The sequence below is a fragment of the Mustela erminea genome, chromosome 7 (assembly GCF_009829155.1).
Source record: "Mustela erminea isolate mMusErm1 chromosome 7, mMusErm1.Pri, whole genome shotgun sequence".
Lineage (NCBI taxonomy): Eukaryota > Metazoa > Chordata > Mammalia > Carnivora > Mustelidae > Mustela > Mustela erminea.
Window position 1 is genome coordinate 75,349,500 of NC_045620.1, and position 22,686 is coordinate 75,372,185.

The 22,686-nt window shown below is 34.4% G+C and overlaps 1 protein-coding gene across 9 annotated transcripts in view; it reads right to left on the reverse strand.

Annotated features, from left to right (window-relative positions):
* Positions 1–22,686, reverse strand: part of CCDC88A (coiled-coil domain containing 88A) — a 122,174-nt gene that overhangs the window by 2,745 nt on the left and 96,743 nt on the right. Inside the window, exons 22-31 of one of the 9 annotated variants that reach the window (XM_032352161.1) lie at positions 20,116–20,302; positions 15,405–15,550; positions 12,251–12,343; positions 11,912–12,126; positions 8,334–8,417; positions 7,153–7,356; positions 6,483–6,554; positions 5,440–5,520; positions 3,343–3,611; positions 2,690–3,155 (exon numbers count right to left, since the gene is read on the reverse strand). In XM_032352161.1, the coding sequence (XP_032208052.1) occupies positions 2,690–3,155; positions 3,343–3,611; positions 5,440–5,520; positions 6,483–6,554; positions 7,153–7,356; positions 8,334–8,417; positions 11,912–12,126; positions 12,251–12,343; positions 15,405–15,550; positions 20,116–20,302 (1,817 nt within the window). Of the gene's footprint in view, positions 1–1,249; positions 3,156–3,342; positions 3,612–5,439; positions 5,521–6,482; positions 6,555–7,152; positions 7,357–7,633; positions 7,824–8,333; positions 8,418–11,911; positions 12,127–12,250; positions 12,344–15,404; positions 15,551–20,115; positions 20,303–22,686 lie in introns of those variants that run through there. The other 8 variants (XM_032352157.1, XM_032352155.1, XM_032352162.1 and 5 more) reach the window with 8 other exon arrangements.

The following is a 22,686-nucleotide window of genomic DNA, read 5'->3' on the forward strand; positions in this document are numbered from 1 at the left end:
ACACGGACATGGTATGGATCTGTCTTACATGCACAGTGTATATGTTCCTTTCGAAAACAGGTTATACTATAAACTGTAGCCATTTGTATTAGAAATACTGCTTTCCTGAAAGTCTAATTTTGTAAAATAACCAGACAGTTTTAATATAATAGCACATCATTTCTCTATATTTTACATAAATAAATTTAATATTTTAAATTTAAAGTGTATGGCCAGATCATTAATATTTAAAAAGTTGAAATGGTTATGAAATACCTCTTGACTCAAAGTGGTAAAAAAGTAACACAAATTATTACATTTTAAACATATGTGACCCCTATCTAATTTCACTTATATTTACCATTAAGTTTTATTACTAGGTTTTTAAAAAAAAGAAGAGATGCCAAAAACATTTTTAATGTTAGGACTGACAGCGAAACAACTGACAATAAAATAGATAGATGTATTCATGGAAAAAATATATTAGGTGGTACTAAAAAATATGAAAAATTTCTGATTGTGCTTATGTGATTATCTGCAAGCTGGCTGTGAGGAAAAGCACTTTAATCAAAGATAAAAGTGGAGAGGGCCTAGGCCCCCTCCGTGATCTTCTGTAAGTCCCAGAAAATGGCTTAATTTAAAGGATAGAAATTTCATTAAGCAAAGATTCTTTGTGGAGTCTGTTTCCTTTGGCTCAATTAATAACAATAATAATTTAATGAAACAACATGTATAGAATAGTGACTTCCTCCCCATTTAGAAAGTTAAAGTTCAAAGCATTCCTTTCCAGATGGCAGGCTGAGTTATTAGCAGTAATATTTAGGCTGAATCAAAATGACAAAAACATTCCAGAGACAGAGCTAAGATCTACTCCTCCAGAAGTAAGTGAATCAGGGTTTTGGCTTTGTTTTGTTTTAATTCTGGGAGTCAGAGATTCAAGTTTAGCTGATTCTTCCGTAAAAGTGCTATGACCACAGCAAGATAATTTTTTAAAGTTGATGACACTGGAGTCAGACTTAGAAAATATTTTATCTTATATAGTTTTTTTTTTAGCTAAAATTCTGTTTGTGATTCTAAAATTTGTTCCACTAAAAACACATCTGTTTATTTCAATTCTAATGCTATTTTAGCACAATGTACTCATTTAAAAAGCTGTTTTAAGGACAGACACATATAATTTAATAAATAGATTACAGAAGCAACAATCTTCACTACTTTGTAAACTTACTACCTTTTTTGAAAAGAAGTAAAAATGCAAACTGCCAACACATTGAGTATGATTTGATTTATTTCTCTTTAACTCTATATAAAAAAAAAGAACTGGCAAGTCTAATGTATTAACTGATTCCAAGTAAAAAAGTCATCTTGGAGGAAAGATGGTACTTGAGTTCTTACATGTATCAGATGAAGAAAATGAAGAAACAACTAATACAAATGCTCCTAGTCACTGTATAAGTAACATGTAAATCTGATGGGGTTTTTAAAGAATTACACTAAATTTATGAGTATCACCAAGGTTTTAAATCTGAACAACTTTATAAATATGGGCAGTAGTTAATATTTGCTACAGAAAGTGTTAATGGAGTTATGACTATTTCCTCAAAAATAAAATGGCAGGACAGGAGACACAGTTAAATGGCAAAAGAAAATGACATCTTTTTTACATAGTTTCCTTAACACTGTACATGTGCAACAGGAAGTACACATTCCAGGGGAAGAAAGGAGTGAAGAGTTAAGGAGGAAGAGAGGGAGGGAAGGGGAGCAAAAAAGGAGGAAGGGAGAAAATGAGCATTCTTTTTTGGGAGCAACAAAGTAAACATGACTTGGAAATACCTTCTTGGTAATTATAGCATGCAACTATTTTAATATGCTTCCAGGTATCAAAGTAACAATCTCATATCAAGTGACAAGAAACGTGAAAGAGAAGCATGTATTGTTAAGGTTTTCAAAGTCATGCAGAAAATGTACAATGCAATTAATACTTCATGCAGGCTTTGGTGTGGTTACACATTCATATTTATACACATGCCATCATGTACAAGTGAATACTATGCCACAATTTAAAAAAAAAAATAAAAGCCTCGCCAAATTATACTTTTCAACAGCAGCTCTTCAAATCAGATTAGAGAAGCACAGTGCATATCAAGTAACATCAGCATGATATTGTGCAGTTTTGATCAAACACAACCATATTCATACCAAACAGTCTGATTATCCTCAGAAACCAACAATGTAGCTTCTGTGTCATCAGGATAGAAGCATGCAGGAGTGATAAGATTATGGCTATCTGTAGAAGTCTGTGGGTTACTGTTACTAGGGTTCTGATAATCAGAAAACTGTTCGTTATCTTTCTTTGCAGCTCTATCCAAAGAGGCAGAAGCCTGGTCAGTTACTCTGGTGATTGGCCTGGGAGGTAACCCACTTATGTTACTAACTAGTTCTGTATTCAGGGATAAAAACGGCTGAGATGGATGAGCCACAGTAAATGACTCCACACTACCTTCAGCTGATATTCCAAATGCATTATTAGATGTATTAACAATGGCAAAAGTTTGGTTTAGAAAATGTGACTTCTCTGTTCTTGAGTTTCTAATCTGGGTATATAGAGACTTGGGCTTATCCGTAGCTAAATCATTTTGTGCATGAGAACCTACAGCATAGGCTGAACTGTGAAGTGTATGAGAGGACCACTGGTGTAAAAGGTACTCACTAGATGCTGCTGCAGTGATGCTGCTATCAGCAGTAGCTGGTGGTGAATCAACTGATATAGGTAGTCTACTGTCCTTGGTCAAAAAATCATGGATGCTTGTCCTTCGAGTAGTTCCTTCGGCAGTAGAGATCACACTGCTTGCACGAGGTAAAGTGGCATAAGGATTACTATCTTTTGATTGTCGTGACAGAGAAGTTTCTTTTACTAATTTTATCTTTCCTTGAGTGGCTAGTGTAGGTTTTCCTGGAGAGCTAATGAAGTAGGCATCCTCAGTCTTGCGAGGATTGGGTCTCACAAATTGTTCCGGCTTACTTGTCCGTCTATCGTGGAAGTCTCCTGGGGTTTTTCCACTTACTGACCTGGCCAGACCACAGCTAACTGGTTTGTTTTTTCCCAAAAAGTCAGAAGATACAGACAAACTTTTCATTACTTCATCTAAAAGATTCTCTTGACTTGAGGATTTTATCTGTTAAAAAAGATATCACAACAGATTAGTGAATGCAGTCAAGCCTTTACTTTCCTGATATATTAGACTGTATGATATAAAATTGCTAAGCACCCCTTAACTTAAAAAGAAGCTCTATAGTTCAGTCACAGAAACTTAACTTGCAGTGTCTATCTAAATTCAGGTCCGATTACTAGATAAAACTAACCTGTATTGAGGTAAGCTTGTTGCTTTCTTCCAAAAACTGTTGTAGAGTAACAACTTCACTTCCAGGGGAACCAGTTTTGATCTTGTGATGTGCTCGACCCTCTAATAATTCAGGCATTTTGTGCTGGAGCATTGGACTTGATCTGGTCTGTCTCTTCAAGTACTGGATTGGACTGCTGCCACTGCTGGACCAAGCCTCATGATCATGAAGCAGGCTAAACTCTCCACTGCTGTGGCTCTGTGGCCTGCTTTGGATATGAACTGCACCTGCTTTTGGAGTAAATGGTGTGTTAAGGGTTCGGTAACAGAAATGAGATTAAAACTATGTAAGTAATAATATTTGTTGACTGGATTCTGATGAATAGCTAAACCTTCTTTCAAGCTTTATTTAGAAATGCATAGTAAACTGTGTTCATCTTTCATCAGTCTAACAGTATACTCTAATCTCATTTTGACAAATATTTTAAGTTCTACAAAGGCAAATAATTTGCTTCCACCACTACACTCAGAGCCAAACTACAAAGCAGGCCACTCAATACATTTGCTGAATGAGTGAATAAAAAAATAAGTAAATAATACATTTTTAAAAACTCAGGTTCAAGTAACTATAAAACACCTCAATATTTAGAACAAAAGATGATTATATAAATTTAAAATAATTTCAGAATGTTAAAACCAGAATACAAATTCAGAAGTTAAAAATTCTAATTCTTTGTCTATGAAATCTTCATTTGTACTTGAAGGTTTCTCTATTCATTCTGAATGAATGAATAAAAAAAATTCAATAATTTTTTTTCAAATTTAAATAGCAGGCATATAAAGGAAATTCAATGGAGATATGATATAGTTATTTAGCAAGATCTAGTAAAAATATAAAATAAAATACATTTTGTATTTTATTCTTTAATGTCTGAATCATCTGACTGTTCCTGCTTTCCACTGTTGGTATGTGGCTATATAGCCTTAAAAGATTCAATTGAGGTTCAGCAACTGTACAGAATGCAAATTACTAGTTCTGGAAAAAAGCTCCCTATGTTTAATGCTATTCCTTATGTGGATTCTAACTGATAGCATACAGTATCTAATCTAACTTGATACATACAGTATCAAGATGGAAAATACAACTCTCCATGGTTCCCTAATTATACAGAGTAAAGTGGGTCATTAAAGAACATGGCTCAAGTTATATAATATTTTACAAAAGGAAGATTTTCTTAAATTTTCAAGTCAGAAAAGAAATTACTTCATATTTTCAGACTAAATTTTTCTACTGAGCATAAGAATATGATTATGTAAATTAAAAAAAATCCTTTCTTGAGATCAGATATTTCAGCCTACTGCAACAGAGTTATAGCATTAACGATAAAATTACAACTGAGACAAAATGATTTTATAATACAAAAAGCAACAGAACACATGCATTCCTTATAATCTGACAATTCTGGACTATAGGGAATAAGTACTTTAGCTATATTTTATAATCTATTAAACAACTCCAGAATCTGAGTAGGCAGTATACCTTTAAGGGAAGAAGTACTAGTCAAGGTCCATAGACATTTATGTAAAAACCTTACCTTAGAATGCATATTAAATTATGAAAAAATCTTGAAGTAATTTTTTATATAAGTTATATGCATCCATTTGTCTGTTATACACAAATACAACTGTCTTCTTGAATTAAAAAAATTATTTCCCCTTATTTTGTGAATAAATTAAGCTAAAAGTATTTCTAAAACACTTCTGTAATGGGAGTTCAATGTACATGCCTCATGAGAAAATTAAGGACAACCATTTTCACGACGAAGACAAAAACATAAGAAAAGTAAGGACCTACAGATATTTTTGAAGTTAAAAATTACATAAAAATATTTTATCTATGAAGATGAAAAATGGCAACCAAAGTAACTGCTCCTGTTTTTACATTTATATACATTGTATATACTGTATGACAATGTATGAAGTATAAAGTGTTCCAAGAAACTATGTTCTAAACATAGATGATTTGGATTTCATACTTTACCCCAGAAATGTCATCAATCTTCTAATTATAAAATCTGGAAATGGATGGACAATATTAATAAATTTACCTACAGCATACCTTTGACTTCATGGAGTGAAGCATTATTATTACTATTGCTAGTGGATGTTCTGCCACTATCAAGGCTGGCTGGTCTTGAAGCTAAATGAAAAAATCAGGAGACAGTGTAATAAAACTTCTAGCTAATGACATTGAACTTTTACATTCTGATCACAGAATGCTTTGAGGAAGCAATCATGCATACTTTCACAGGCTGAGCATGCCCAGAGTTGAATCTTACAGATTAGAGAGCAAAAGCATTTCCAGATACTTCAGTTAGACACTTTAGAATAAGAAACTTCTGAAACACTAGTTGAGATCCAAAGAAAAGAAAATAAAGTGCATATTTAGGTTTGGAAGTGATTTCTAGATGGATACCAGAACTGTTTTGGTTGAGTAGAATGACATGCCAAAAGAAGAAAAGTGCTAGTGATTAGGTCACTTACAACAGATCAAACATGGAACCTGCACACTGCAGAGATGCCACAAACAGGAGGAACATGAGCATCTGCACAGTTAATGTCCTGCATTCCTATCCATAACAAGGGAAACAATTGCACATTTAACACAACCCTACCCTGTTTCTTAAAATCTTGCTTATAGATGAAATTATCTCAATATGTTATCCATTTATATACTAATAATTTAGTTTGGCAAGATATGGTTTTGTAGATCTCTCCAGAAACTTAAAAATCTGAAATGCTCACCACTGCAGAACATGTGGTTTCTTAGAGTTCATCCATTATCTAACTAAATACTTTTTAAACTAATGGTAAAATGTGTTTCTCATAACTTTAACCTTATACGAAAACAGCAACAAAATTACCTATAAGCATTGTGCAGGCATACTTTATGACCAAGAGAGAGAATACTCAGATGAAGCAATAATCTTAAAAGGGGCTAAAAGGAATATTAGGTTTGAAGAAATGGTAGAAGTAGCTATGAGATGCAGGTTAGAGAAAACATGCTTGCTGGCAATGCCACATTCGCCAAATCAGTGCCAGAGCCTCAGCATTCCCATTCTGTATGGAATATGTACTCTCTAAGTAAAGTTCATATCTTACCATGAACTCTTGATCCCGTACTAGAATCATCACTAATACCTTGTGGACTTATGTCTTCAAAGGATGTAGTATCTACATAAGATAGCAAAATGGATATAAAAATATTTTTAAACAAAAAAACCATTATAAAATTTCATTTATGCAGATATGGATATTCTCTTTCAATCACATGTAACACATCTTGATTTAACATATTTCACAGACTTAACCAGAAACTGGAACTAAGAATAAGAAACAATAGCTGTGATGAATGAAAGTTGACTCGCTTAACACCAGAAGCAGTGAAACAATCTCCCCAAGGACCCTGCAAAGCAAAGCAAGAGCCGGGGTTGTTCTACGTGGTTTTGTTTGAAGTTGTAGTGTTTTTACTTTTTTTTTTTTTTTAAGTTTCTATTATCACTTTTTCTCTTTCTTACTCTTTACTTGGCTTACTTTTCCTTTTCCTGTTAGTTAATTAGCTGTTTATTATGAAAGGCCTAGGAAAGAATTTAATTATTTGTATGATGTTTTAAATTTTTGAAATGATTTGAAAATTCTCTCAAATCGAATCCAGACTGTTTTGGTAAATTATTTCAGGTTGTTGCTGTCAAAAAAGTACACATGGAAAAGTCAAATTAAAATTCCTGTTGCCAACAGTTACACCACAGTGCAAAGAGCAGACGGCCTATACCTTTATTATTAACCAACTGCTTGGATCTGAAGCCTGCAGAAGAGTTGACAGTTGAAAAGTTGATGGCTGTAGTAGAGAAGGCCATAGCTCCCAATTCTTTTCTCCTTTTACCCGTTGAAATATCATCAGGAACCTCCAAATTCTCAGTACTACCTGTCCACTGTCCTCCTGCTAGGACCATGGACTGCACCAGGTCATTCATGGCTGGGATGCAAATGAAAGCAAATGAATCAGCATGGTTAATGTATCTGCTCTTATTTCTATCTTGTATTATAAATGATCTGGTTTTTGTCTATGGATTAATGCAAGTGAACATCAAAGACTATAACCACAAGGTCATTTGAATTATGACATGCATTCAGCTGAATGAAATGAGTAGGCCAAAGGCTGATAAATTTCAGTAAATATTTTTATCCCACATCCACCCCCTTTAAAGATAGGAAAAGGAATTTTACTCTGTACAACTGCCATGCTTTTGCGCAGTGATGTGCAATATAATTAGAAGCCTTCATAATGGGATTTGGTGATGACAGAAATGGAATGAATAAAGGTAAGATGGAGAGCAGTTCTTATACAGCATCATTATTGAAAATGACAAAGAGTCCTTGGTCAGAGCAGGTTACTGAAGAATTCATTTTACGAATCAAGTAAGTATACCATTCAATAAAAACCTGAAAGAGATGATATCCAAAGTGACATTTAATTTGATTGTGTAATTACCCATACCACTTAAAAAAAAAGTATTAATATATAAAGAATGACAAACGTTTTCAAGGGTTATAGGCCATTTTATTTATTTATTTGTTTAATTTAGTTCATTAAGAAAATAAATTCCTAATGCTAAAGGTTTTGTTATATTTTAAGTAAATTTCTTTGGGGGAAAAAATCTCAATGGCATAGAAAAAAGTTTCTTTTTTCTGCCAACTTTTAGAAGGCACTGGAAATTTATATTGCATGTATGACTAAACATATGTGCATGTATATGTATCAGTGACCATACATATAATGCGAATTCAGTGCCAGTTTTGAAAAAAAATTTTTTTTCCAGCTCCTTGAATTAGAGGAAGACTGCACTTTGCAAAATAAGAAAATTGGCACAGTCCAGAGAAAGGTTAGTGAAAAATTAGTAATGGAAGCCAGTGTAGTCATTTGAAAGAAGCTGAACTGTCATAAAGTCTTACACATGGAACGACGGTAGCAGGCCTTCATTTTGTCTTTATCCTTCGGTCTGTTCCTCAAAAAGGGCAGTCTTTTCAGTGCAACCACTTTAATGTCAGAGCATGAGGAAAAACAGAAACAGAAAAATGAAAGAAAAAAGGGAGAAGAACAGATGGGAGTTAAATGTTGAAATTAAGGACAGAAATGAATGTCTGAGTTTCAGCTATGTATGCTATACTAAAGCTATTATTCTCATGCTGCTGAGTGATAATGAAATATGAAATATGTACTTTGACACTTTAAAATACTTGGAAAGCACTGAAGACAATGATGAGGAACATATACTTTGAAAGCTTGGATTGGCTGAAGTCCTACAAAACAGGAACTGATTAGAAGTACTTACTGAAGGAACAGTTTTCCTATTAACTAGTTGTTAATAATAAGTTAATAATAATAAGTTGTCAATAAGTTGTAAAGGTATACCTTTAAAATTAGGGTTATTGGTGGGCCACAGTATACCTGATGAAAATGTACAAGGCTTTCCAATTCTTTATTTTAACTTTTTAAATAAAAAGACTTCATCTTGGGGAAAAAAAAACTTCTTAAGAAAAGGTACATTTTGGGCATCTGGGTGGCTTAATAGGTTAAGCCTCTGCCTTCGGCTCAGGTCAAGATCCCAGGGTCCTGGGATCAAGGCCTGCATCAGGCTCTCTGCTTAGCAGGGAGCCTGCTTCTCCCTCTCTCTCTGCCTGCCTCTCTGCCTACTTATGATCTCTCTCTGTTAAATAAATAAATAAAATCATTTAAAAAAAAAGAAAATGCACATTTTACAAGAGTATTCTATTAATATATATCAACAAAAACGAGGGTGCCCAGGGAATGTTTAAAACAATCTAAAGAAATTAAAAACTTTCATTATTTTCTTAAACTTTAACAAAGGAAATAGGGAATTATTTTTTGGGGTTTATTTGAATTCTGGTGCATTATTTAACAGCACCAAGAAAATATTTATTCTTCAGAGCAAATTCTTTGAAAAGATGACATGAGCAATTACATTCATTTCATTTTGCAAAAGGCTGACTACAGAAAAGAGAAAAGCTAGCACTAAGCTCTGTTAAGGCTAAAAGATAAGAGGCAACTAATGCAAGCAAAAATGACAGATAAGTATGTATTTATAACATTTTTAGGTATTTTGAAGGGCTTTTTGGATGAGTTTACTAAGAAAAACAAAGGTAGCACTGTGCAGAAAAATTCTATAAGTGAAAATTATGATTATAACTACAGTAGGTATCATTGGCATAAAAATTAAAATGCTCACTAGACTCACTAACATTCTTGGGTTATATTTAATCAAAGTTGTTCTCCATTAAATAGAATGCAATGGACATACAGCTTTTTAACTTACTTGACCACTATTAGAACAGTCCTGATTTTGGCTTTTAATTTGACCTTTTTCTTTTCTAACTTGGTAAACACAACTGTTTTTAATGATTAAAAAGAAATGAACTGAAAGTAATGTAAACATGGACACTTAGCTAAAACAAAGCTGAATGGTTGCAGCATGCACATGTTGTCTTGTTTAGATACTTCTGTTTCAACTGTTTTCCAAAGACTGCTTTACTGACAGACAGGATAAAAGGAATTTTAAATTTTCCAGTGGTGGAATGTGATCCTTATTATGTCAACTAGTTTGTAGATATACAATGTTTTTTTTAAACAACATACTCAAATTCAGAGAACATTAGCACTGCTGGGTTTTTGTTTATTTAAAAAATTCTAAAACTGAACAACTGCAGGAAGAATATTACTGCATTCGATTCTTATTCTGGATGCTTCAGCAGGGAGTATGAAAGAATGTCAGCTTTATATTAAAAACAGACAAGTTGACCTCAAAAAAGACTGCTGTGCCTTTCTTGTGTTACACTATCATATCTGAATTGAAATCTTTTTTTAGGGTGCCTGGCTGGCCAAGTCAGGAGAGAGCATACAACTCTTGATCTCAGGGCTGTGAGTTCAAGCCCCATTTTGGATGCAGAGCTTACTTGGGAAAAAAAAAAAAAAAAAAAAAAAAAAAGAAAGAAAAGAAAGAAAGAAATCAATGCCTTATGAAATATCTTCTTTTAATTGGAAAAAAATTAAGTTGACCTATTACCATTTCTCATTTAATAAGATGTCAAATACTTTATATCTAAAGTAACATAAATTGAATTATCTGACATCTTTTTAAGGTAAAACTGATGATTTCTCCACAAGAATACGCAAGAGATTTCATGTAGATTTGAATGATAAGACTTAGGTAGCAAAAGACCCAGGTAATGATAATCTTGTGTTGGGATACAGAATTTAAACATTTTCTTGAGATTAATACACACACACACACACACACACACACACACACACACACACACACACGATGTATGTATGCATGAATACTTATGGGTTCTAGTTTTTAGGATGTATAGCTGTATTCTGAAATATACCCTATAATGAATTTCTCATCTCCTATATCCTAAAATACTGTCTTTTCAGAGGTAATTCCCTTGAAGCCAAACACTATAGTTTTTTGAGAGTTTTGAGAGTTGCCATAAGTAAAGTCTATCCCTGGGGGGATGTAATAGCTATTTTGATCTATTTACTTCAAAGGAATAGCAGTGAAATTATATAAATCTATTTCATATAGATATACCTATGCATACACATAGACAAATACCTATTTTTTTTTAAATTTAGTGACTCTGGTGATAGTATGAGTGGATTCAAGTATCTTGTTTACATATTCTGTAAGAACATTGTTAGTAGTCAATTTCTTGGACATCTTCAAAGGGCCTGGCTTTGGATTCTTTTCTCTTTCTCTTAAAATATACTTCTTTAAACTTTTACTTTGCTCTTATTTAGTTAAGCGCAGTAATAAAAATATTATGAATTGTATAGTTCATGTTAAGGTGTAATACTATCATATTTGTAATTAAAAAAATTAAATCACAATTTTATATAAAAGCTTATATACATCAATTTTAATCGATCCTTTACCAAGCAATCCCTCAATAATTTTTATAACCTTCAGTTACTTCTAAATTACTGAGTATCATTCTCTTTGAATTCATAACTGTTTTTCTTTGCTTCTCACCAATGTAACTTTGCTCCAATTTGACACCAAAGTATATGAATAAAACCCCATTATAAAATGCCTTATTATTCTTAGTTACAAATAATTATCAAGATGAGCTCATAAACACTTCTCACTTACTCTTCATAATCACCCTATGAAGTATGACACAAAGGTGAATGGTGTACCCATATTACTACAACTAGCAAGTAACAGAGATATTCTGGCTCTTATCTCAATGTTCTTTGGACACTGTTTAATCTCCCTTACTAAATGATGGTATTTCTGTGTTTGGTATTTTTAGAAACACATAATACAGGAAATCATGCGATATTGCAGTACACATGAATTTTATAATCATATAAAATTAAAAAGAAATGCATTCATCAGACTATTACCCAGAGGACTGCTGAAGTTATAAGTTAAATAAATCTTTTGAAAGAATTCTAAATCAATACTAGAGATCACAAATGTTTAAAGAGTGTAAGCACTCACTGCTGCTTTTCTTGGTCCCCAAAGTTTGGCCATCTTCTAAAGAGTTTGAACCTACTGAAGAACTATCTTGACTATCTTGATGAGGGAGCTGAAGAAATCCTTCACTGGAGTCTGAGCGGGTAGGTGTTAATGTTAGAGATTTCTGACGTTCCCGATTAATATCTTTCTTAGACTTTATCAGTTTTCTCATTTTTAGAGTAATCCAGTTGCCTCTCCTAATAGAATAATTTAAAAAACTCTTATCAGTCTTAAATCAACATACAAACCTTCACAAAATTAAAAGACTTAACTTACTCTTTTTTTCCAAAGTAAAAATGAATAAAATTTGGTTAACAGTACCTTCTAGGAGGGGATGGGTCATAAAATTTGTATTGATCCATTATCTTCTCTTCTAATTTCTCCTTTTGTCGTCTTAATTCATTTAACTTATCACTGCAAAAATAAAAATTGCATTTTAGGACATGTACCATATTTTGTATAGTTATGAATATTTTGTGACTACAATCTAACTGCTGTCCAGAACATAAACAAATACAGATATTAGAGCTGACAACAAAGTATTAGATATTAACAAGAGAATTTTTTCCAAGTTTCTCCTTTTATTTTTATTTACAAACTTACTTAATGAAAGGATATAGAATTTAAAATTCAATTATTTAATACAATTTATTTGTTTGAAGAATATTTTCCATATTATATTCTCATCATGACAAAGGAATTCTCTCAACGTCTTTTAATAGCTGTTAAGCGACATTAACAGTGGCTGTTCTCCTATTCTTGGATCTTTTAGTATCTCACATTGTGTTTGGAATGAAAGGTAATTTAATATAATTTATGTAAGTAAAAAACTAAAATGTTCAATAGTCTGTTTACAATTGTAGATATAAGTAATCTTGCAACCACATCTTCATCAAACACAGACTTTTTTCCTTTATGGCAGAATTACTCAGGCTTAATTTACCTTTAGAGAACAATTTCCTGCCTTCAGCAATACATGAATATACTAGTTTCACTATGTCTTCATCTCATTTATGTCCTTGATGGTATATATTACATAGGGAAACATCAAAGATCACAGACTAAAGTAAAATGATCTGAAAAACTGTGATGCCAAACTGCTATGTTGTTTAGTCAACAAATATTTAGTGATCATTTATAATGAGGAAGACACAAAGAGTATAAAAAGACAATAAGTAACCCACTCTGCTTATAATACAATAGAAGAGAGAACAAATATACATGAGTATTACAATCCAAGGTAGTAAAGGTGCCAAAATAAAAGTACTGTGTTAAGTACAAAAGAAACTTATAAAAGGGAAAATATTTCTATCTTGAATGACCAAAGAAAGCCTAATGGAGAGAATGGCCATATTAGATAGACTGAAAAGATAAGAATGCTAAATTAAGCAGTTTAGTTGAGGGGAAGCAGTGAGGGATTTTCAGGTTTAGATTTTGCTCAATAGGAAATTAGAAGCTTGTAGGTTTCATTAAAAAGTGACATTATGAAATCTTTGCTGTAGGTACCTTAACTCCATGATGAAATAGTATCTATCAGAAAGGATGATAAGTAAAGAAAGCATCCAGGAGGCTAATGAGGTAGTCTAGTTGAGTGGTTAGGATGAATTATGGAAGTGGGAACCAGAACAAATGGATTTGATTTTTTTGAAGAAGATGCTTTGTGAACAGAGACTGCCAAGAGGTATACACTACAGCACAATGGCAGATATACCTCCCAAATGTCTTCTCTTTTTACCTGTTGAAATATCATCAGGAATCTCCAAATTCTCAGTACTACCTGTTCACTGTCACTCCTGCTAGGATCATGTGACAGAAGCATTCAGCAAGAACTGTCTGACATATAAGATGGATATTTTGAATTTAAATTCAAAAAGTCAGAATAGATACTAATATTTCTAAGTCAACTATACAGATACAATTACTGAAACTTTGGAAATGGATTACTCACCAAGGACCAGAATATTAAGATATTCTAAAGATATCCAAATATAAAGCTTTGCATAAAACCTTTGCTTAAGGGACAGAAAACTTAAATGTTTTACATATACTTCCTGCTTCTTAAGCAGAAACACCTCTTAAGGCAGAGAATAAAGGAATACATAGCCCTGAAAGGACTGAAGGTGTAGTCGAAAGTGGCCAGCCACAAATGTGAAATTTCTTTGAAGTTTTACATTTATCTTCAAAGCTCATGCAAACACTTTTTCCTCCATAATATACCTGTCTGTTAATATAAAAATCATGTTCCCTGCCTCAAATTTTATAAGAAAACTGATGCTTCAAAAGATGTATGATGTATCCTGGTTTCATATGAGCCCTAGCTCACCACGATATATATCATGCCTAAAAGGGACAGATATGTTATTTCATTTATTTCTTAGGATCATCTTGGAAGTAGACGTTATATCTCTGTTTTAGAGAAAAAGAAACCAATGATCAAAGAACCAAAGTAACTCACCTATGGTCACATAGCTAGTGACTGGAAGAACTGGGACTTGGATTACGAGCTGCCAAGTTTTAACATCCGTGCTATTTCTATTATACTATTTTGTTTCTCATTTAGGGAATAGGGGAATTTAGAAAGATAAACCTTGGTGCAATACAAGGCCTATCCACCGAGTAGCTCAGGCCCAAATCCCTGATTTTACCAGATTCCTCTACTACTAATGGAGAATGGAGATATAATTTACCAATATTAAGCCTTGTCAATTCTATCTCTTATATCTGGTATATGATCTCAACTACCACTGCTTGTGAATTATGATTCACTAGATTATTACAACAGTCTTCCTAAAACTTATTCCTTGTCTCTATTCTCAGGACTTCTAATCCATACTCTAAAATGCCACCAGTGCCTTTAAAAAAAACCACAAATCTGGGTCATTTTACCCCTCTGCTAAAAGTTTTGAGCAACTCCTTTATATGCCATAAAAAAACCTTTGTGAGGTTGTTCCTAAGTTTTCAGTCACTTCTCTATTGCTCCTTCTTCCTCAGTTTTGCTCCAGCAAGAACAATTAATTTTTAGGTCCTATACCATACCGTAACACACCTTCATCACACCTTCACGCTATTCCATTTGTGCCTCCTTGGCCTGGTATGTCTCCTCAGGCAAACTCCCATGGGTCTTTAAGTCTCAGCTTAAGCAAGCATCTTTTGGAAGTCCACCTTGCCCCTGCCAGACTAAGGTACTCCTTCCCCTGTATCTGCTGTATTTCTAAGGCCTCCTACACATACTTCCATTGTAGCGATTATTTGTATTTATTGCTTTATGTTACTAGTTTCTTATGAGCAGGACCTATGTGTTTTCATGTTAGTATTTCTGGTTACTAGCATAGTGCCCAGAACATAAGCATTCAAAAAAATGTATGGAGAAATAATAATGTTGAAAATTAAAAAGAAATTAGCAGTGAGTTTTTTTTGTCACCAGTTGGCAATGATAAAATCATGAGTATTACCTTCAACATTATTTGGTACCTACATGTACTGCCTTTGTTCAACATGAAAGAGATCCTTGCTTTCCATATTCTGCTCCAATAGTGTTCTGTTCTGGAGCATTAATGTCTGAATTTGATCTAGTAGATGTCGATTTTCTTCTTCTAAATTTCCTTTAAGTTGGCTTAGCAACTGTTTAAACACAAACATTTTTTTAAAATCAACATTTACATTTAACATAAATCACCCCAAACATCTGAAAAATATACAGTCTGGGGGCACCTGGGTAGCTCAGTCAGTTGAGTGTCTCAACTTGGTTTTGGCTCAAGTAATGATTTCAGGGTCAGGAGATTAAGCCTCTGTTGGGCTCCACACTTAGCAGGGAATCTGCCCGAGATTCTCTCTCTCCTTCTCCCTCTGTCCCTCCTCCAGCTCCCACACACTCTCTAAAATCAATCAATCAATCTTTAAAAAAAAAAAAAAAGACTTAGGTCTTCTGCTACTTAAACAATTAGGTGGTTGCACCTTGATGATGATGATGATGATGATGATGATTATTGCACCATGAATGATTATTTTAGTTATAATGAGAGCTAAAATACTAAGTTATGTGCTGTACACATTTTAAAAATTCTTACAAACACTGGGTTTAACATATAACAAATTATCTAGTTCTAAAAACAGTTGCTTTCTTCAAAACTATTTAACTTATAGTCTGAAAGCTACCTGGCCTTCCATTTAAGGAGCTATGAAATTGGACAAGTAAATTAATTCTCTGAACTTTAATGATCTCATCTATAAAGTGAGAATAATTCACACCCCTGACTGTTGTAAGGATTAAATAATATATGTAAACTATCATGTGTCATGCCTTTAACACATAGTAGGTACTTAATATACCTCATTCTTTCCTCATCCACTGTTTTTTAGGAATCTTAGAAGTTTGTACATAGTTTTAATGGGTGGATCAAAGGGACTCAGGTAATCTTGTCAGTGGTTGGTATTACTAGCTGATACTACTGGTAGTTGGGTTGCCAACAACATTGGGCAGCTTCTTTGTAGTTAGAAGAAACTGGAAATGTGCCTTAGTTAGGCCAGAGATTCTAGTAGAAGTCAGAAAGCCCAAAGTAGTGATTTTCAAAATTCAGCATCATTCATAGGAACTATTAAAAAATGTAGATTTCCAGGGGCACCCAGGTGACTCAGTTGGTTGAACTCCCGACTTGGTTAGCTCAGAATAAAACTCACATCATCATCTCAGGGCTGGAGATAAGCCCCCACCTGGGGCTCCATGCTCAGCTTGGAGTCTGCTTGAGATTCTTTCTTCCTTTCTCTCCCTCCCCTCAGCTACTCCCCTCCTTGCACCTGTGTGAGCACACACACACACTCTCTCTCAAATAAATAAATCTATATATCTATCTCTTTTAAAAATGTGGATTTCTGGGTCCTAGCATTCAAATTCAACCAGTCTGGAGATCTACACTTTAAAAAACAAAAAGGGAAAAAAATCCCAGACATTTTGTAAGCTCTTAAGATACAGAAAAGCAATAGTGTGAATACCCATAAATAGCCATTTAGAGCTAACCATTATCACTATTGTGTTATATTTATCTATATATTGTTAAATTGAAACACAACATGTGGTAGATTCATTACAAAACTGAACACAGTTTTTCTCCTCCCTGTGTCTATACCCTCTTGTGCTGTGACTTCTTGCTCTTACCATCAAGAAGTGGAATTTATTTTCCCTCTTTCTGATTTTGGAATGCCCTTGGCCACAAGAAGAAAGTGGAAGTGATGGAAGTTCCAAGTTTAGACTCAAAAAGCCTTATGTGCTTCCACTTGTAATCCTGCTGGAGGATGAGAGACCACATGGCACAGAGAAAAGTTATGCCATCTGGGGCCACCCTAGGCCAGCCAGCCCTCTGAGTCTGTGCCAGTTCACTGCAAATGTGACTAAGATCAAATGATCTTGGTCACATTGATATATGCCATCAGCACATTTGCTCAGGCAATCCATAGATTCATGAGCAAAAATAAATGTTTATGTCCATTACCAAAGGTTCTGTGTTGTTATATAGCATTAATTACTGTGTCAACAATTAATAAAACATATACAGAGAAAAGAGAACACAACTTTATGTAGCTCCAGCTCAGTGAATTAGCACAAAATGAACATGTGTGAAACCAGTACCTGTTCAAGAAATAGCTCATTAACTATATTCCCAAGAAGATTAACTGCTACCCTGGCCTCTTATACTCTGGATTCATTTTTCCACTCCCTCTAAATCATGCTATTATCTGTGTTAGTCCCTAGCCAAGAGTTAATATTTGACTTGAGCTGGGACTACGAGCCAGAGATAAGTAGGTAGCTAGGGCCCTTTCTGGTCTCTTCTTGGATAGCTTTCCATGCTACCAATGTCAGGAAGGACTTGTATCAAGACTCACTATAGCTGGATGTCTCATTCCCTGGATCTCCCATTTAAATTTTTGACTAATTTGCTGGTCTATTCCTTACCCCAACCAATATTCCAACCTCAGACCACCTGAGAATTGACCTGTGACAACTCTCCTGAGTATGGGACTTTTTTGTGCTCTACTCAAATCAAGTCAGCCTGCTCTGGTAGCAAAGTTGCTAATTTTCTCAGTATGCCCCTCATCTGAACTACTAGGTATTGGAATTGGGGAAGGTGGAGGGGAATGGGAGAAATCACAAGATAAAATGCCTCAGACAATCACAGCCCCTACACAAAGTCAAGCAGTTTTCTTTAATAAATGCTTCTCAATCCGTTGTACACCTTTACTGCAGTTCCAGAGTACTACAATGGTTGTTTTTGACAATTTTGCCCAGTTTTATTGTTTCTTGGGGAGTGGATTTGTCCTCCTCCTCCTTCTGTAAGTCCATCACTCCGGCTATATTTTATTTGCACTTTTATAAATCACAGGCATAATGAATGTTCTATACTTTCTGAGCCTTGTTGGGTAATTAAATATGATTTTAAACTAGTACTTCTTTTTATTGGTTTATCATTTCAGACAAAACGCTTTTAAGTATTACTTTTCTACTCCTATTTCCCTTTAAAAGTTGGCTTAAGGGCCTTTTCTTAAAAGTGCCATGAAATTCAGGTGTTAAGCTATATTCAAACTTCAATGATTTGGGGGCCAAACAATAAAATTTAAGGATTTTTTAAAAAGATTTATTTATTTGTGTGAGAGAGAGAAGGAAAGTGAGAGAGAGCATGAGAGTGGAGAAGGTCAGAGGGAGAAGGACTCCCCAAGGAGCTGGGAGCCCAATGCTGAACTTGATCCCGGGACTCTGGGATCATGACCTGAGCCAAAGGCAGTCGCTTAACCAAGTGAGCCACCCAGGCGCCCAAATTTAAGGATTTTCTAAGGCTTTCAGTATCCCTTTAGACTTTAAAACTTGTTTTATCAAACCATCACAAAGAGCAGCATGGAATTATGTTAATAACACAACTGTATACATAAGGCCAATGTCTTTTCTGCTCAAAACACTCAAATGGCTCCCCCGTTTTACTCAGAATAAAATTATCTTTGTTGAAGGATGCCTATTAAAATTTCAATCTATATTCCTTTATCCACCCTGGAAGTCTTCCTTATCCCTCTTTGTCCTATTTCATTTTTACTTGCACATAACTTATCTACCTTGTAACATACCAGATGTTGCAGACCAATTTTCAAAATAGAGTAGTATTTCCAGTTCACATGCTCTTGTAAGAATCTTGCCATTCTCCACCAAAAGGCAGAATCTACTCTCTCTTTCTCTTGAGCCTGAATGTGACTTTGACTGCCTGAATGTGACTTTGACTGCCTCAATGAAGAGAATACAGGGGAAATGATGCCGCATAACTTCTGAGGTTTGATCATTATGGTAGAGATGGCTTCTGTCTGGTTATCACCATGTTGTGAGAAAGCCAAATTGGCCCTTGGGGAGACATCATGTGGAGAGAAAACGGATGCCTCCAGCTGGTAGCCAGCACCAACCACCAAACATGCATTTAGCCTTTCAATCACAGTTGCAAGTGGAACAGAAACAAACTTGCTCCACTGTCCCTGTCATTCTGATCCACAGACCTGGGAGCCTAATAAATGCTTGTTTTACACCACCAAGTGTTGGAGTAAAGTGCAATATATGTTTTAAAACATTGAAATACTATATATTTCACCTGCTCGTTGTGTTTATTGTCTATTTCTTTCCACCAGAATCTATGCTCCACAAAGGGAAAGATTTTTATCTTTTTGGCTTCTAGTACATGCCAGGTGCTAAGTAAGCATTTTTTCATTAAACAAGGGCACAATTTCACATTTTCAAAGTATATGGGCACACAAGTTTAAACTAATACTAAACAATGTTGAAATCCATAATAAAAGAAGTTTTTATGAATTACTTGTGAATTTCAATTACCTGACCAATTCTTTTTTTTTTTTTTTTTTTAAGATTTTATTTATTCGACACAGAGAGACACAATAAGAGAGGGAACGCAAGCAAGTGGAGTGGGAAAGGGAGAAGCAGTCTTCCCACAGAGTGGAGAGCCTGACGCGGGGCTCGATCCCAGGACCCTGGGCTTATGACCTGAGCCAAAGGCAAATGCTTAATGACTGAGCCACCCAGGTACCCCACCCCTGACCAATTCTTTTAGAAATACCCAAGCAAATATATACTGTTATTCTCATTTTAATATGATTATTTTTCAGGCATGTGTTGATTCGTAAAAAAGAAACTTGTCAAAGCTCACCTCACACTGGTTATTTAGCTTGGTGGATGTGATGTCCAATTGTTGGTATTGTTCCTTTAGCTTTGAAAATTCAGCTTCTAATCTTGTTTGTTCCAGTTTGGAATTATTTAGAAGACTTTTCAAGTTTTTATGGTCAGTTTGTAAAACTTCAGTTTCTTTTACAAGCTGGTTATATGTATGATTCAACCTATAATTAGAAATCATGATAGAAAGAGAATTAGATTCCCTTAATAGCTTTCATTGTAATTACATAATGAGAAAATGCTGTGGATCACATTCAGACATACTTAAGAGAATATATCGGACTCTTTACCCAGTGATTAAATTCATCAAAAATCTGTTTCTATTCTGTAAAACTAGAATAGAAAATTCAGACTACTCTTCCCTTGAAATCTTCTAGCATGTTGTCTACTGCATGTGGCTCATAAAGATATTTTTCCCTCTCTGCACCCCCAAACTTTTACAATGCAAAAATTATTTTTAGTTCGGGAGATGAACTGAAACAGGATGGAATTGTTAATTTACTATATGGTACTACTGAAACTAATACTATTATGTTAACTAACTGGAATTAAAATAAAAACTTAAAAAAGTAAAAATAAAAACAGAAGAGGTACATAATAAAATCTGGTTTTTTTTTAAATTTTATGTATTTATTTGACAGAGAGAGAGAGAGATCACAAGTAGGCAGAGAGGCAGGCAGAGAGAGAGGAGAAAGCAGGCTCCCTGCTGAGCAGAGAGTGGATGCGGGGCTTGATCCCAGGACCCTGAGACGATGACCTGAGCTGAAGGCAGAGGCTTAACCCACTGAGCCACCCGGGCATCCCTAAAATCTGTTTTTAAATCTGAAAAACAAGAATAAAAACAAAAACAAACAACAAGAACAGGACACAGCCTGGATCTGGCCGGCTGAGTTGGCTTTAGTTTAACGACCTTTATCTTGTGGCATTAAGAAAAAGAATGGTACTTGCTCAGAACATCTAATCATTTACTTCAACTCAATACCCAAAGAATTGAGTCAGTTTACAAAAATCATAAAATAAATAACAAAAATAATATATTTTAAAAATCAAGGATTGGTAAAAAAAAAAAAAGTAAATGGCAAGACCAGAAACATACAGAAAATGTTCCATAAATGGGTCGAATCCATGAATGAATGTATGCCATGAGTTATAACAGCTGGTTAGACCTCACTGAGATACAGATAGCTACACAATATATCAACACCTATGGAGATCAAAGATTTACCTACTGATGCTTTATGAGGGCAAGATATGAAGAGATATCATATACAATGTCCTCAACATCATCTCTAAGGCAAATGCTAAAATGAGATCTTTAAGAGAGTTTTTTTTACACTGTCCTTTAAAGCTGAGAACATTAACATCAAAATGTAATTCAGTGAACACAATTCTAAAGAGGCTGAGACAAACTAGAGTCATGTAAGAAACTTTGTTGGTTTGGCATTATCAAAGATTAAAACTTAGGTTACTTAGAGAAATGGGTAAACAAACTATTCTTCTTGAGACAAGTCTTCATAAATATCTTTTTTGGTGTAAGAGCTCTTTCAGGTTTTACTTAAAGCCTTCTCTTGCCTTGCAACATAGACGTGAATACATAAAAGTTGGGATAGAACAGGTTTTATGTATTTGAGAGATAGAAAATACTCAAACCACCCTTCCCTTCCAAGCCTGCAGAATCTCCCGTTTTAAAATCATCATGCTCAATTTTTTTCTTATCATGGAGGCCGAGTTCTTTCTCAGAAGGCTCCTCAGTAATGAATAAATTCATTTATTCATTGACATGAAATTAAATTGATTGAAATAAAAAAAGGCCTCTAATTGGATTCCTAGAAGGCCTACCCAAGCTCACAAACTGTCCCAGTTCATTGTGAATCCCAACAATGGAAAAAGGTTAGGTTCAAGATGGAACTTTGATAGTAAGTGCCTTCTCCAATGTTATGTGTATAATGAAAACGACCCTGTCCTTGTATTCTGTAACTTGTCACAACTTGGTCTTCTACTGCACATACCGTAAAGATACATCCTTCTTGATTCTAGCTTGGTGTAGAGCTAATTGAAAGTTCAAATCCCCCAATACACTATTTCTAGTTATAACAATTACTAAATTAAAAACTACTGAGCATAGAAATAAAAATAGTTCTAGAAGCTTAGGGATTTTTTTTTGTAAAGGAAAACAAATACGGTTCTAAAAATGGATTATATTAAATTCATAACAGGACAAATAGTCAATGAATGACCTCCATTTGAACTGTGTGCTGCTTTTTAGCACTTCAGCTATGGTTAAGTGTAAGTGCAATGCAAATGTGCAGACTGCTTAACTTTCGAAAGGTTTCTAAAAACCTTTTGATATATACCCTTATGAAGCAGATTGATTAGGGGTTGGCAAGTTTTGATGTTCCCAGGGTTACAAACTAAAAAATAACTGCCTCACGGCAGTATGAGACCATTAATAACTAAGACAGTTAAAAATAAGAGTACAAATCTAGGAAATTAGAAGCTGTTCACTTATAAAAACTTTGAAAGACAAGAACTGAGATATCACACTAGC